This window comes from Trichomonas vaginalis, chromosome IV (assembly GCF_026262505.1).
Source record: "Trichomonas vaginalis G3 chromosome IV, whole genome shotgun sequence".
NCBI lineage: Eukaryota > Parabasalia > Trichomonadida > Trichomonadidae > Trichomonas > Trichomonas vaginalis.
Genome location: NC_067206.1, coordinates 26,213,725 through 26,229,810, shown reverse-complemented (window position 1 = coordinate 26,229,810; position 16,086 = coordinate 26,213,725). Strand labels below are relative to the sequence as shown.

Here is a 16,086-nt window from a genome sequence, read left to right as displayed (position 1 = left end):
TTACTTTGTCACCTTTCTGAAGTTTGAAGCCCGGCATTCTTTCTTGTTTGTCTCTTTTGACTAAATTATTAAATATATAGTCTTTCTCTAAGTCAGGGTTGTTTTTCATTTCTTCGGGGGAGTGGTTTCCCAAACCTTTTTGTTTACGGTTATTGTAAATATTTAAAACTTGTCTCATCTTTGCCATGGAGAAGTGTCTATACTTGTCGTCATATGACATTTCATTTGCTTCACCACCTTGTGGTTGGTTTAAGTCTCTTAACATTTTTATACAACCGTCAATGACACCAAGAGCAGAATGGTTTTGGTCGACAATGAAATATTGGTTTACATTTTTTGAACGCAGATAGTTTTTTACATCATCTGATTTGAAAGAACTTTCACAGTCAGATGTCAGTTTTGTTGGATGGTATTTGTCAACGAATATTGTCAAAGCAGTTTTCACATCTAAAATATTTTTGGACCATAATGGTATGGCTTCACAGTATCTTGTGTTTTGACCGACAAATATTACCAGTATGGTGGTCCATCTTCTCTATACCTCGGAATGTTTTCCAAGATATCCATAAACCAAGCATTTGGTGTTGAACTAAAGATTTTTATCATGAGTGCTTTCTTTGTCGCTTTAGAAACATAGGGGTCCTTGTTTGGATTCGTCATTTTTTATCCTATAAGAAATGGGTTTATTTGGCGCATTAGCAGGAGTTGCATCCAGATTTTTGCCCGCAGTGGAACAATAGCCAGAGGTGTATTTGGAGTTGGAAGGAAGATTTTGAGTACATTAGGTATACTTAAAGAGAAAGCACAACCTATTATACAAACTGTACAGAAAGGTTGGGATGTAGCACGAGATGCAACAAATCTTATTCCAAATCCTGAAACAAGAGGAAAAGTTCAAGGATGGATGGACAATGTAGGAAGACAAGCAGGAAACTATTATAACAACGCAAATGACTACTATAACCAAGCAGGACACTATATGGACCAAGGTGAAAGATTCTTTAACAGAGGATATAACCATGCACAACAGTGGGTAAACAATAACCAACCTCAACCGCCTCAAACGTGGGGAATGTAAAGTTTTTTACTGAGATGAAATGAACAATGCAGCATTGAGACAAATGGGTTCAAGATGGATTTGTCGGCTTCCAGCAGTTACACCACGTGTTTGTCAAGTTCTTCCTATACCTCAGGAAGTTTTAGACCGACTTAAAAAACCTAAACAACCAGTTGAAAACAAACCAAACTAAAATTTTTTACTGAGATGAAATGACCGAAGAAGTTGAAACGGTAGATTTGACACCACAAACAAAAAGTTCAGAACCATTGTCAAAACCGTCAAAGAACTTACAGATGAAGAGAAAAATTCAATAATAGAAAGTGCCAGGTCTGGAAATACAAACCCTAACTACAAAGTCACTTTTCATAAAAATGGAACGGCAAGTATCTCAAAAAAGAAACAGACTCTCACAAATAAAATATTGAAGTCTGAAGGAGCTTTCGAGACAACAGATGGAAAAGTTTACTTCACTGACCAACAGTTCATTATAGAACATCTCATTGACTTAGAGTCGAAATATTCTAAACTTTACAAACAAACACAAAAAGTTGAAAGGAAAACAAAAACAAATGGCATATGATATTTATGAAGATGTTGACAACACAACTGTTCCTGCAAGTGAAGTAAAGTCAGAGGAACCGAAAAGTGACGAAAAACCGATAGAAGAAGAAAAACCAAAAACTGAAGATAAACCAAAACCAAAGTTTAGTTTGGAAACTAAACCAAGTCAACCTTCATTAGCTGGTATGGGTTGGCGTCAAAGACTTATGGCAGCAGGCGGTTATGTTAAGTAAAGAAAAAAAAACATTTTTTTCTTTTTATAAAAATGCCCCCATATAGAATGGATAGAAAATCTGCTAGAATAAAAGCAGAGTTGCAAAGATATGGTTGGAGAGTTTCGAAGAAGTTTAAATATAAGAAAGGAAGACCCATAAAAGTCTATGACAAATTGTCTGGTCTTCGCTACAAAATGGATTTGGAAACAGCACGTGCCAATTATCCAAACAGACTAGAGAGGTTAGAAGAAGAACGTCTTATGGACATGCCTTTCGATGTTAGTGAACCTCAAGTTGAAGGACACGACGGCTTTGCCAGATTCTACTGGAAACATGACGAACAATTGCATCCTTTGAGAAGGAAAAAAGGAAAAGGTGAAGACACACATGCTCCCATGGAAAGAACAAGATATGCATATGAAAAGTATCGTGAAGTTAGAAGTCAAATTACATCCGGTCGAACCTTTACAGTAAACTTTGACGAAGGAAAGAACAAAGAAGGCTTCATGGGAGTACTTGCTGCAATTCAAGACGGAAATAAGAAAGGACACAATCTCAGATTGACCATAACGGATTTGGATGGTCACATTTACTATGCAAATGGCAATGTCACAACAGCTGCAATGCTTCTTGACGCTTTCAAGACTACAAAGAGAGAACAAATGGTTGACTCCGACTCAGACATTTTGAATGCAATTGAAGGAATTGCAAGTGTCAAGTTCGAATGGTACCAACCTAACCCTCAAGCAGTCAGACAACATGCTGGATACTTCCCGTTCATAAATAAGTCTGACATTGACTTGACAAGGTATGGAATTTACAATTCAATTGAAACAATTGTCAATGAACCTTGCATTCTTACATGTCTCAGGAACTCTGGTCTTGTTACAGAAGAGAAGATGAAGTATCTTGAGTCATGTGTGAAGACAAGGTACATTCTCAGAGGTCAATTGGCAAAAATTGCACCGTTGGCAAATGTCAATATCCGAGTCAACATACCTACAGCTAAAGGTTCTTCACATGACGACTATGTTGTTGACAAAGACTTACCATGGTTGAAGATTGCAATTGTCCACAACCACTTCATGTTGAACGAAAGTCTTACAAACCCATTGTTCGGAAAAGGCAAGTGCAACATTGTCAGAGCTGTAAACATTCTTTTCGAGAAAGGTTTGTTGGAACCAATTCCAGATGACAAGCTGACAGAAACTTTTGTACCAAAAGACGAAACAAACTTTTCACTGTTAGCAAGACCAAAAGTTGTTCCAGACAAAGTTCTAGTACAAAAGAAGTACACAATTCCAACAAGGAGTTGGATTGTTCGGATACCAACCTGAACAGAAGAACTTCCAATGAGGTTGCAAGAACTTCAAGATGCTATAAACAAACTTCCATTGAGACATCCAATTGACGTCAAATTGTATTGGAGAGCATCTGAGTTAGGTCAGAAGGTTTTATATGAAACAGGTTGCTTCGACGATGTTTATGAGATAACAGGAGAAGTTTCTCAGAAGATAAGAGACTCACTTGAATTTCCACAAACTGGACCAATTGGTTGTGACAAGTTCGACTCAAACGAAAAGATATACTATGTCGACCTTAACGCTGCATACATGAGGTTTGTCCAATATATTCCGACTGGAATTCCAACGAAGATGGTGAGTTCCGGGAAGGAACTATACAGTTGGAAAAAAGTCATACAACAACTGTATGATATTAGGAAAGCTTCAAACCCCAAACTTGCAATGACACTCAAATTGCTTATGAATTCGACATGGGGATATTCCATTAAGAAACCTCAAGAGATGAAGAGTAAACATTATGAGAAGGTCGACAACTTTGTTGAAAGGTTTTCTCCTTTTGTTTTGAAGTACGAATTCACTCAAGGTCAAAGTGGCTTAGTAACCACATTAAAACCTATTGTCGAACATTGGTCTTACCCTCAGTTCGCAAAAGCAGTCCTTGACAACTACAACAAATTCTTCTCCGAAGTCAAATCCAAAGTGAAGGTTTACTATGAGAACATTGACGCACTCATGACGAACGAAGAAGGGTACAACAAACTCATTGAAATGGGCATGGTCGGTGAAAAGATGGGCTGTTTTAAGCTAGATAAGGTATTTTCCGAAGTTCATGTCCTCTCCAAGCGTAAGTACTGGGGCATATTTGAAGACGGCACAGAAATAAAACATTGCATGAAATAAAAATTTATTTTAAAAAAGTGACATTTTTTTTATTTTATTTGAAATGTACGCTGAGTTTGTTGGAGAAGACCGTTGGGAAACTTGTTTGTTAGATGAGAAATATGAAATGGCATACCATTTTAAAACAATATATTTTTACATATATTAAATGCTTCAGTTGAAAAACAAAGAACAAAAGTAGCAGATACAAAACCGTTAGACTATATCTTACAAATGCTGGTAGGACTATTTCAGATGAAGAAATTTCATCCCGAGCATACAGGTTTGACTATCCAATTCGTTGGCTTCAAAGTCCTTCAGATGCAAAGGCAATAGGATTTAGAAGAGTTTTGTTTTCAAATAGAACTAACGCATTTATGTTCGCAGTATATTTTCATGGGCAGTATAAAGGTTGATGGTCTAATAGACAAATTTGACGAAATGAGAATCTTTACAGTTCGTTCAGACGAAAGTCTTGAGAAAACTCTAAATGACTTTCAAACTCAAATGAACAAATATTATTGGGAAATTTCAAGAAAAAATACGACTCTTTACTAAATGGAACATACTATCTGAAACTAGAATATGACAAGATGAACTCCACCGTTTCATTTCAAAAGATTGAAATTAACCCTCCAAGAGATACAGAGTTTTTATTTTGGAAAGTAGACAAACGTTCTTGGGCACAATTTCTTCGGTTACTAAACCAGAACGAACCATTACCACCAGATGGTCCATTTCAATTTATACTTCCACCAGCAGATTTGACAGTTTATAGAAACGTGTTTGACCCTCAAAATGTTATGTGTCATGCAAGTTTCAGTTCAAGCAACAATAGTTTTCTATGTATTGGTAAGGACTTTTATGACTTTGCTTCTAAATTCTACGAACCACCTAGTAACAGTTTCTCTGACTTTCAAGTTTGGTTCACAACAAATGGTGTGCAACATATTATTCCATTGTACTATGACTTTTATCTCGAATTGTCTTTCATATATAACTACGGAAAAGTGCTGAAAAAGTATTGAAAAATAATGTTTATGTTAGCATGTTAGATCTAACACGTTTTCTAACCACTTTTCTAACATCGTAGAAAACTCATGAAAACAATTTATTTTAAAACTTTCACAAAAAACATAAAAAAGTGAAGTTAAACGTTAAGGTTTACTGAACTGGTTGGATGTCGCCTTCACAGGTTATGTAGAATGGCTGACCCGAGAAGCGAAGGAGAGACTGAATTGCCAATTTCATATGGGGTAGGGGGTTCTCCTTGTTTGGTATTTTTATCCAAGGACGTTTGTTTAGGAACTTAACAAGAGCTTCTCTTTTGGCGTCCTTTATGTCGTCGAAAGGAGTGTTTTCTGGTATTTGAATTGGAATTCCAGTCGAAGTCTCGAGATTCAAGGCAGCCCTTCCAGAAATAGCGGTGAACTTGACCTTGGGCTTCATGACCTTGCGCAAGTAGTCTTTTACGCAGTTGTTAATTTCAATTAGGTAAATTGCCTCGTCATGTCTTTCTTGCATTCCAAGTTCTTCCATCCGACAGGAAAATATTTTCCCGACAACTGGAAAAAATTTTCCGGACAAAAGAAAAAATTTTTCCTTCCGACAAGAAAAAATTTTCCAGTTGTCCGTCCGTAAACCATTCAAATTTTCGAAAATTGAGAACTTTTTGGTCGAACTTCAGAAAAAGTTTTTCCTTCCGACAGAAAAAGTTTTTCCTTCCGACAGGAAAAGTTTTTCCTTCCGACAGGAAAAGTTTTTCCTTCCGACAGGACACAAACGAATGTCTCACGTCCCACCAACCGAGTCCATTCCCGAACCAGAGGAACCTAAAGAACCACAACAGTCTCCTCAGCAACCTCAGTTCCAGCAAGTACCTCCGAATTTCTACCAATTTCCACCTCAAGGTTACTACCCACCACAAGGCTTCCCGAACTACCCTCCTCAGCCTATGCCTTACTGCCCCAACCCTTGGATGTTCCAGCAAGCTCCACCCCAGCAATTCCAATCTCAATCCAAATCGAAGAGAGACCAAGAGTTCGAAGAAGGTCTGAACCGCTTACGCAAAGAGTACGCTACAGCCCCTATTGAGAGAAAGTTGTTCCCGGACCCAAAAATAAAGTTTATGTTAGAATGTTAGATCTAACACGTTTTCTAACCTCATGAATTTGTCATGACTTCTTCGTAAATGTTTTGTCAAGACTTCTTCGTAAATGTTTTGTCAAGACTTCTTCGTAATGAGTGTAAAGGACCCAAAAATATAATTTAGGGTAGAAGGTTAGATCTAACCTCATTTCTACCCTCTTGAATTTGTCAAGACTTCTTCGTAAATGTTTTGTCATGACTTCTTCGTAAATGTTTTGTCAAGACTTCTTCGTAAATGTTTTGTCAAGACTTCTTCGTAAATGTTTTGTCAAGACTTCTTCGTAAATGTTTTGTCAAGACTTCTTCGTAATGAGTGTAAAGGACCCAAAAATAAAGTTTATGTTAGAATGTTAGATCTAACACGTTTTCTAACACGTTTTCTAACCTCATGAATTTTCATGAATTTCCTTAAGATAGAAAAAATAAAATTAGTTTTATTTTTATTTATTTTTTTATTTTGTATGTAAGAACAGATATGTCAAACATTGAGTTTGAAACAGTTAAAAAGATAGACAATGACACCAAATTGGTTAGAATAGGTGATTTAAACGTAAGATACTCAAAGAAATACAACAAATATTCTTTGTCAGACATTTTATCTCCATTTGGAAAGAAAACAAACCACTGGGTTATAAATGCTTCAACTCAGAAAATTTTGACAAGAAATCCTGAGCTTATGATATCGGTAAGATTCTATGGAACAAGAGCATATCTTATAGACAAAAGTCTTATACCAATAGTTTTGTTATGGTTAGACCCAGTTGTTGGATATAACTTCATAACATATGGTTCATTCGATACGGAACGTTGCAGTGAAGGCTTACTTTACATCGTTCAGAAACCGAAGGACTTCAATACAAAGAGATATAAGATAGGAAGAACATATAATATAACTCTAAGATATGACTCTACAGTCAATAGAGTCAAGGTTGTGTTTGTTAATGATATGAGAGCTGCTGAAACAGAACTGCTTGAAGTTTTTGAGAAAATGTATGGTGCTCCCATAAAAGGTAAAGAAACGTTTGAAGTAGATGAGATAGATAAAGCTATAAAATTATTTGACGAAGTTGCTGAAAAATACATGTAAAGCGTTTATTTTTGGTCTTTTGTGAAAGTCAGAAAATAAAGTTAGTGTCATTTTTTTGTATTTTTTTGTATAAAAGATATGATTTCAGGGATTTTTTTGACGAAGTGCAAACGTTCACTTCGTCAAAAAATAACAGTTATCTAATGAAAAAAGAGTATTTTTTTGTATTTTTTTGTATAAAAGATATGATTTCAGGGATTTTTTTTGACGAAGTGCAAACGTTCACTTCGTCAAAAAATAACAGTTATCTAATGAAAAAATGACACTTTTTTGTATTTTTTTGTATAAAAGATATGATTTCAGGGATTTTTTTGACGAAGTGCAAACGTTCACTTCGTCAAAAAATAACAGTTATCTAATGAAAAAGTGTCATTTTTTTCATTTTTTTGTATTTGACGAGAATGTCGGGTAGATGGTTAGATCTAACACGTTTTCTAACACGTTTTCTAACACGTTTTCTAACACGTTTTCTAACCTCTTGAATTTTCATGAAATTTACACCAAAAATAAAGTTTATGTTAGAATGTTAGATCTAACACGTTTTCTAACACGTTTTCTACCCTCTTGAATTTTCATGACTTCTTCGTAAATGTTTTGTCAAGACTTCTTCGTAAATGTTTTTTCACCTCTTTTTTCACCTCTTGAATTTTCATGACTTCTTCGTAAATGTTTTGTCAAGACTTCTTCGTAATGAGCGTAAAGGACCCAAAAATAAAGTTTATGTTAGAATGTTAGATCTAACATGTTTTCTAACACGTTTTCTAACATGGTCTAAAACTCTTGAATTTTCATGAATTTTCCCGAAATAAAAAAATAAAGTTAGTTTTATTTTTTTTTATTTTTTTATTTTGTATAAAAGATATGATTTCAACAATCGGCACAACAGCAATACAAACAACAGCACCAAACTCGTTAGTCATGAATCCAACATCTATGTTAGTAGAGATGAAAAGCTTCATTCCTTCTTCATATACTTTCGAAACAAAAATCCAGAAGATAAAGCAAGAACTGTTAACAAGTAATTTAGACTGTAGTGCGAAAGATGAAACAAATGAACAGTATCTTTATGAAATGCAGGACATTATTGACCATTTGCCTAAACTACCTGAAATTCAGCAGCAAAAGCTCACTATTCCTGAATTCGACGAAATTGAAGTCAAAGCAACTGACTCAGTAGAAATAAAGAAGTTCATTCGTAAGGTAAACTATGAGTTTCTAGGATTTCATTGCAACCATAAGGTTATGGACAAAGATTGCGACATGGTATATAAGAACATCTCTGACAATATAAATCGGAGGAGTTAAAGACATACGACAACTTTGTTTCATTAGTTGCAGAATGTGTATGGCAGATAAGAGATGAAGATAGAAGAGGTAAAGTATGGAATAAACAGATAAAACCAGCAGCTTTTGAGTTAAAGAAAACCATTGACGCCTTAGTTGTTCTAGCAGGTAAGGTTTCAGAATATAACGCAAAAACGATGCCGCGATGTTCTAAATGTAAGGCAGCAATGAGGAGATATAACTACTCCGTCAAAGAGATAGAACGTATGAGAAACGACTATGCTGACTTAAAGAAAGAAGCAGAGAAACCAGCAGAAAATAAAATGGACATGTTAGCATTTCTGAACAAAAACTATCCAACTGCTGACGATTTCCTTCTATCTGACGTCAAGAAGAAGTATAAAGAAACCTTCGGCATTGTTAAAACTTTTGATATCCTCAGCAAAGAAATAGAAGCTACGAAGCTGTTTAAAGTCATGAACCATCGCAACATATACCATGTAAAACGCTTGTAAATAGTTATGTTAGAAAAGAGGTTAGAAAACGTGTTAGATCTAACATGCTAACATAAAATATATTTTTGGTCATTTACAATGAAGTCTTGACAAAACATGGAATCTCTTCCCTCGGAAAACCGAGAGAAGCAATCATATGACAAAGTCTTGACAAAAACATTTAAGTTCGATGAAGTCTTGAAAATTCATGAGTTTTGTGTGTTTTAGACCATGTTAGAAAAGAGGTTAGAAAACGTGTCAGATCTAACATGCTAACATAAAATATATTTTTGGTCATTTACAATGAAGTCTTGACAAAAACTATCCAACAGCAGAAGATTTCCTTCTATCTGACGTCAAGAAGAAGTATAAAGAAACTTTCGGCATTGTTAAAACATTCGATGTACTAAAAGAAGAAATAGAGGCTACAAAACTGTTTAGAGTCTCACGAATTCATAACGTTTACCATGTAAAACGGTTGTGAAAAAAAGAGGTGAGAAAAGAGGGTAGAAATGAGGTTAGATCTAACCATCTACCCTAAAATATATTTTTGCTGAATTCAGCACAAAATTCATGAGTTTTGTGTGTTTTAGACCATGTTAGAAAAGAGGTTAGAAAACGTGTTAGATCTAACATGCTAACATAAACTTTATTTTTGCTGAATTCCGTATGAAATTTCATGAGTTTTGTGTGTTTTAGACCATGTTAGAAAACGTGTTAGAAAAGAGGTTAGATCTAACATGCTAACATAAAATATATTTTTGGTCATTTACAATGAAGTCTTGACAAAACATGGAATCTCTTCCCTCGGAAAACCGAGAGAAGAGATTCCGTATGAAAACAGTGAAGAACAGCGAGTAAGTAAAAAACCCCCAGTCGCCAAAACTCTATGAAAACAGTGAATTTCCTTAAGATAGAAAAAATAAAGTTAGTTTTTTATAAAATATTTTTTTATTTTGTATGTAAAGACAGATATGTCAACAACAGAGAACACAACAACAGTTATAGTCCATGAAGCTATAAATGAAGAATACGAGTACATACAGTTTAACAAACAACTCCGTCTCATTCGTTCGGTCAAAGACGATATGTACCAAATGCAAAGTATTTTGACAGCATGTTTTGCTCCAGATACCAAACATACAGACGATTGGTTCAAAAACCAAAGCACACAAGAACTTTTGAGCGAAGCACAGCGAGACCGACTTTTTTCGGGGTCGCCTAAAACTCATGAAAATCGTAAAAATTTGCCAAATGGTTTGAGAGATTGGTATGTACATAGACTTCTTGTAAATGCTGTTGCAATGTGGGCTTCGCCTCATTATGCTTGGTATATTTACAGACTTCTTGACGAAATTCATAGACAAGAACGTGAAGAGATGGAAAAGAAACTTCAAGCAAAAGATGAAGTCATTCAGAAAAGAATACCACGTTCGGTACCAAAAGGAAAGGAAAAGAACTATAAGTATATGATTTATACTGAAGAGATGGAAAATGAAGAAGATAAAGATATGGTTATGTTGCATTTAGTCAGAAGAAACAACAAAAGCTTTTACGACCTTGCTAAGATTTACAAATCTGACAGAAATTGGTTCTATCGCGAAAACTTACCGATTTCAATGACTCCAAATGAAGATGTGAAACAAATAGTTCAAGATACTTTACCTCAAACACTATGATATTAAAGGTTGTACAATACTTACCTTCAAAGAAGACTTACCGCTACTGAAAGAAAAAATAACAGAGTATTTTGACAACTTCAAACAAGTAGGGTAGATGAACCATTTATTTTTCAAGCTTGACTTTTTACAATTTGAACTTTGTTTGCGTAGATATGAATTCTGAAAGAAGTATGAGGGTCTTGTATGACTTTATACTTCTCCAGAGTTCATGTCTGTCAAACTTACCTGCCATGGACTCTTTCATAAGTTCCATGAAATCGTCTTCGGACAATCCGGGGAAAAGTATAATGTCAGTAAGTATTCTTTTAACATCCTTACTTAAACTCTTTGCTGTCTGTACACAAATGACAACTGAAATGTTAAAGTGTCTGAGCTTCTTGAGAATTCGACACATATCTTGTTCTCTGTTCTTTAACAAAGGATGAGAGGCGAAATCATCTAAAATAAGAAGACACCTATGAGGGTAAGTCTTCCAATCGTAAGATTGCAATTTCTTCGAAATGTATTCTATCTCTTTCTGTTTGTTTCTGAAGTGTTTCTTCTCTAATATTCTCTGCATTTCCTCATTTGGGTCTTTAAACTTAGAATTTATATACTCATTTATAGCATTATACTTCAAAACTCTTCTTTGGTACTTCTTTATCCAATCTAACAACTCAGAGTCTTTTATACATACTAACTTAGACTTCTTTATAATATCTTTGAACGAATTGACGGTTTGGTCAAATTGACCAGAAGTACTACAAATGACAACTAACTCATAGAATGGGTTCTTCTCATCTAGTTCTTGTTGTTGTGCAGCCATTTTAAGATAAGTGAAAGTCTTACCCGACCCAGGTGGTGCAATTAGACCTGTTATACCATTCTGAGCAAATAAGAACTTGTCATGTATAGGCTTTATCTGAGCATTTTCTAACTTCCTCTTGTTCTTGTTTAAAACATTCTCAAATTTCTTGTCAATGTCAGCAAACTTTTTTTCTAACATATTTTTAGAAAAATTAAAATTTTTATCTTTTAGAAAATGTCTAGCGATTTCGCTATCTATATTCGAGACAAGCTTTTCGACAGCAAACATCTGTCGACCATAAAATCTTACATAGTGTAAACAAGAAAGGTGAATTTGTTCTAAAGTTCTGTTTCTGGGAATATGACAAGAACCATAAAACATTAAGCAGAGCAGTCTTAAAATTTGTCAATGACAGACTTGTTGACAGAGATGACACCGATTGGAAAGATGAAGTCCAACAAAAGTTCTTAGAATGCAAAGAAGACACATGCGCTGTTCTTGAAGATGAAATAGAAAACAGAATAGAAGAGCTATTAAAGGACAAAGAACTTTTACATAAATATGGTTCGGAGAAATTTGACATAACTCCACCAGAAAAGAAGAAGAAAGAAAAGAAAGTAGAAGAAGAGAAGAAAGAACTGAACCAGTTCCAGAGAAAAAGAAATTTGACATGTAAAAATAAAATTTTATTTTTAGAACATTTCTGGGTCAATGTCAATGTTCTCTTCCTCTTTAGGAGTAAACACTGGCTTAGACTCTAAAATCTTTTTACCCAATTTACCTTGAACTTCTACAACTTTAGACTCATAATATTCATAGTCGTCTGCTTTCTTTGGTTCATAAGGTATAACAAGTTTGTATGCTTTGCCTTCTTTAAGGTTTGAGAACCTTCTGTCAAAACTTTCTTTGACTGCTAACAAACCTTCTATGTCTAAGTCTTCAAATTTCGCACCATTTTTAGTCACAATAGCAAACTTAACTGGTTCGATGTTCCAAACTTTGCTGAATGAAGACTTTTCAAAATGGTAGAAATAAACATTCAAATATGTGAATGGGTCTAGTTCTTCTTTAAGTCCTGACATGTACTTATTTACTGAGATGAATTTTGTCATCTTTTCTATCGGATAAAAAAATATTTTTTTTTAAATTTACTCAGAAAAATTTTTCTTTGTATATACACCATTCTGTACGTCTAAAAGACTTTTGACATTTGCCAAGAATGTTCGTTTAGACGCTGTCATATAACCATATTCTTGACAATATTGTTTATACGAATCGTACAATGACCTTTCATCTAATGACACAAAGTCAGTTTCATCTATGAACAGTTCATATACACTCTTTTTGCTTCTAACAATGTTTGTCTCTCTTCGGTATGTGGAATTTGTCTTGGATTGAACTTTGAAATATCTAATGTCATAAAATATGAGAACAAGTGGTTGTAAAAGTCAGATGTCAAAGTTTCTGCTAAGTCGTCAAAATATTCTGTATCTTGCATATGAGAATCTGACGTTCTGACAACTACATATCTTCTGTCAGAACTTTCTAACTTCATCGGAACAGCATTGTTTGAAACCATAATGAAGTTTGCAACATTTTCACAAACTCTTTGGTCTTTATACTTTCTTTCAACAACTCCAACTTTGTCTGTTATAAGACTCTTCAAAGCATCTGAGTTCAAAACTTTTGTTGTATCTATACTTTGAAGTTCATTGCAAACTATAAGTTTCATATTCTCTATTGAGGAGTTAAACTTGCCACAGATGTTTTCTAAGTTTGTCATATTCGGATTCGAATAGCCCTCTAACAGTTTGCACAAGATATCTGTAAAGAATGTGTTCTTACCTGTTCCTTGTTTTCCAATTATAATGAGAGCAGTTTCATTTTTAGCACTTGGATGTTGTAAGATGTTTGCAAACCAACATAAGATATACTCATAAACCTTTTCGTTTCCATTGCATATAATTTCTTTGACATGGTCTAACCAAGCTTCTATAATACTGTGTTTCCATTCTACTTGTTCGTATTTATATCCAGTGAAGATAGAATAGAAGTTTGGAGAAGGTGTATAGAACTTTATACCTCGAACTGAAAAATCTTCTAACTTTGACAATAAGATATCCCAAGCATCTAACATCTTCATTCCAACTTGTACAACTTTTATTTTCTTAAGTTTCTGTCTACATTCTTGTTCTGAAACTATTGTCGCTTTAGGTTTGTTAAAGACTACATCCCATTCTTTCATAACATAACATTCTGGGGCAGAGTCGACATAAATGACTAAACGTTTCAAATTCTCGACTGCTTTGTTATAGTCTCTAAATGGACACATATTTCTGAATGCTTGGAAGTCATAAAAATCTGAAACATCTATTCTGTACATTTTTATAAAAATAAAAAAATATTTTTTTTATTCTTGACTTTGTTGTTGCATTTGTTGATTTGTTGTTCTTGAGCTATTTGTTGTTGAAGTTGTTCTTGTAATACAATACTTTCACCAGTTGCATCTTCCAATTCGAAACTTTCCTGCCGTCATTGACAAATACATAGGACATAAAAGTTTTAAGGAACAAAGTTTGCGTCAACTAATGTCAACGTTATACTGCCAAAGTGTTTGAGTTCACTAAGGTTGAAAATTCTGCATTCGAATGAACAATAGGCAAACCAGCAGAGAAAGTATTGTTTATACGCATAAGTATCTTTTGGTCATAATAGTTTCTGTCGACATTCGAATAACGCTTTGAACCTAAGTTTGAAACAATATATAAGATTGGTGTGCTTAATGTCAATGGAATAGACATTCCTTGTATGACACCTTTTCCTGTTATAGGAAACTGTTGGTAGTAAAAACCAGAAATAAGTTTTGTATTATAGCTCATATCGTTTATAGTAAACTCAGTCGGACATCCAAACATAATGAAACCTGCTCTAGTTGCAGCACATGTTACACCCGTACTTAAAGTATTAAATAAGTCAACAAAACCTGTTGGTGGGTATATCTGAGTAAGTATCTTCAAAGGAGTATTTTTTACCATTCACAACAATAAAGTCTTCTGGTGTCAAAAGAGCAAAACAGGCTTTAGTCGTCATTGTGTTTAAGGTTAGTTTACAATATCGTCCTTGAGGACTTTGTAAGTTTGTTGTTATAGAATTATATGACTCGGGGTTTTTTAGTCGTAATAGTATAAACCATTATATCTTCTGCCATTTACTTAGCAAATAAATTTTAATGAAATGTTGTGGTCGTCAAATATTTTTATGACGTCTGGGAAACTATACTGTTAAGTTCAACGTTTCACCTCCTTTCATAACGTATATCTTGTCAATGACATTATATGAAACACCACAGCAACCAATGTCGGGTTCTATTTCTTTGATGTTTATATCGTCTGCCTCTGTCAAAAGTTTCAATAGTTCTTTCAAAACTTCATGAGGTGCAATGACATATGAGTTCACTTTTACAGGGTTGTGTTCGACCAAGTTTAACATTATACTTAAAGCTTGACAAATCTTCTCCTGAGTTTGAAGTTTGTCTTTCAGTTGTGAAAAAACCAGAATTTTCGAAAAAGTGACACCAACTATTAAAGTTATTTTATTACTAGATTTATTTACAAATTATAAGATAATATCATTAACCGAATATATTTTTAATATAAATAAAAAACTTTTTTTATACAAAAAATTACAATCAATCGATAAATATTATAAAACATTTATTCCAAAAAGATTAAGTAATAGGTGGGATCCTGCATATAATATAATTTTATGTCATAAAGTTTACAAATTTTAGATGGACCACAGTGAGAATGTGAGTGGTTAATTTAAAGGTGGTCTGATAAAGATATCGAAGCTTACTCAACACAGCATGAAGCAGTTTCTAATACACAATCTTACTAGTGGTGTTTCGGTCGCCAGCGCTCTCATAGGGGTGCTGATTTCAAAAACCACTACTTCAAATTAGTTCAACAATACTCAATGCAGATGAAGCAGCTACTACTGCTGTATCTTACTGGTAGTGTTTTGGTCGTTGGCTCTTGCACAGTCTCTCAGATTTTCAAAAATTTTTTCAACACTATCTTGTTTCGCTCTCAGAAAAGCTATCCTACAAAGACATCGAAGCTTACTCAACACAGCATGAAGCAGTTTCTAATACACAATCTTACTAGTGGTGTTTCGTCGCCAGCGCTCTCATAGGGGTGCTGATTTCAAAAACCACTACTTCAAATTATTCAACAATACTCAATGCAGCATGAAGCAGCTACTACTGCTGTATCTTAACTGGTGTGTTTTGGTCGTTGGCTCTTGCACAGTCTCTCAGATTTTCAAAATTTTTTCAACACTATCTTGTTTCGCTCTCAGAAGCTATCCTACAAAGACATCGAAGCTTACTCAACACAGCATGAAGCAGTTTCTAATACACAATCTTACTAGTGGTGTTTCGGTCGCCAGCGCTCTCATAGGGGTGCACCGAAATTCAATTGTTAATGATATCAATTCACAAATTGGAATCGAAGATCAGTATGAAATTTAAAATATAAATAAATTTTAATTATATTATTTTAATTTTTTTAAATAAATATACATA

General features: G+C 34.3%; 8 protein-coding genes and 4 pseudogenes across 12 annotated transcripts, besides 1 other annotated feature; 7 read left to right on the top strand and 5 right to left on the bottom strand.

The window, feature by feature from the left end:
- Positions 1–16,086: part of a mobile genetic element that runs on past both edges of the window.
- On the top strand, positions 1,098–1,250 carry TVAGG3_0171160 (uncharacterized protein; the record flags this gene model as incomplete). The annotated part of the gene is made up of 1 exon (XM_051225321.1): positions 1,098–1,250. One exon carries the CDS (start codon positions 1,098–1,100, stop codon positions 1,248–1,250), a length of 153 nt encoding a protein of 50 aa, XP_051110307.1.
- TVAGG3_0171150 (phage tail repeat-like family) lies at positions 1,630–1,854 on the top strand (the record flags this gene model as incomplete). Its single annotated transcript, XM_051225320.1, has 1 exon — positions 1,630–1,854. The coding sequence occupies one exon, from the start codon at positions 1,630–1,632 to the stop codon at positions 1,852–1,854; it is 225 nt and encodes a 74-aa protein (XP_051110306.1).
- Positions 1,902–3,247, top strand: TVAGG3_0171140 (annotated as a pseudogene). The gene has a single exon. A coding segment is annotated over exon 1 (1,346 nt).
- Positions 3,582–4,040, top strand: TVAGG3_0171130 (DNA/RNA polymerases family; the record flags this gene model as incomplete). The annotated part of the gene is made up of 1 exon (XM_051225319.1): positions 3,582–4,040. One exon carries the CDS (start codon positions 3,582–3,584, stop codon positions 4,038–4,040), a length of 459 nt encoding a protein of 152 aa, XP_051110305.1.
- On the bottom strand, positions 5,184–5,558 carry TVAGG3_0171120 (uncharacterized protein; the record flags this gene model as incomplete). Its single annotated transcript, XM_051225318.1, has 1 exon — positions 5,184–5,558. The coding sequence occupies one exon, from the start codon at positions 5,556–5,558 to the stop codon at positions 5,184–5,186; it is 375 nt and encodes a 124-aa protein (XP_051110304.1).
- Positions 5,806–6,162, top strand: TVAGG3_0171110 (uncharacterized protein; the record flags this gene model as incomplete). Its single annotated transcript, XM_051225317.1, has 1 exon — positions 5,806–6,162. The coding sequence occupies one exon, from the start codon at positions 5,806–5,808 to the stop codon at positions 6,160–6,162; it is 357 nt and encodes a 118-aa protein (XP_051110303.1).
- TVAGG3_0171100 lies at positions 8,188–9,053 on the top strand (annotated as a pseudogene). The gene has a single exon. A coding segment is annotated over exon 1 (866 nt).
- On the top strand, positions 10,007–10,808 carry TVAGG3_0171090 (annotated as a pseudogene). The gene has a single exon. A coding segment is annotated over exon 1 (802 nt).
- Positions 11,217–11,699, bottom strand: TVAGG3_0171080 (P-loop containing nucleoside triphosphate hydrolases family; the record flags this gene model as incomplete). The annotated part of the gene is made up of 1 exon (XM_051225316.1): positions 11,217–11,699. A coding segment is annotated over one exon (483 nt), but the record flags the coding sequence as incomplete, so codon positions are not given.
- Positions 12,194–12,613, bottom strand: TVAGG3_0171070 (protein of unknown function, DUF4108 family; the record flags this gene model as incomplete). The annotated part of the gene is made up of 1 exon (XM_051225315.1): positions 12,194–12,613. One exon carries the CDS (start codon positions 12,611–12,613, stop codon positions 12,194–12,196), a length of 420 nt encoding a protein of 139 aa, XP_051110301.1.
- Positions 12,650–13,233, bottom strand: TVAGG3_0171060 (annotated as a pseudogene). The gene has a single exon. A coding segment is annotated over exon 1 (584 nt).
- On the bottom strand, positions 13,235–13,884 carry TVAGG3_0171050 (uncharacterized protein; the record flags this gene model as incomplete). The annotated part of the gene is made up of 1 exon (XM_051225314.1): positions 13,235–13,884. A coding segment is annotated over one exon (650 nt), but the record flags the coding sequence as incomplete, so codon positions are not given.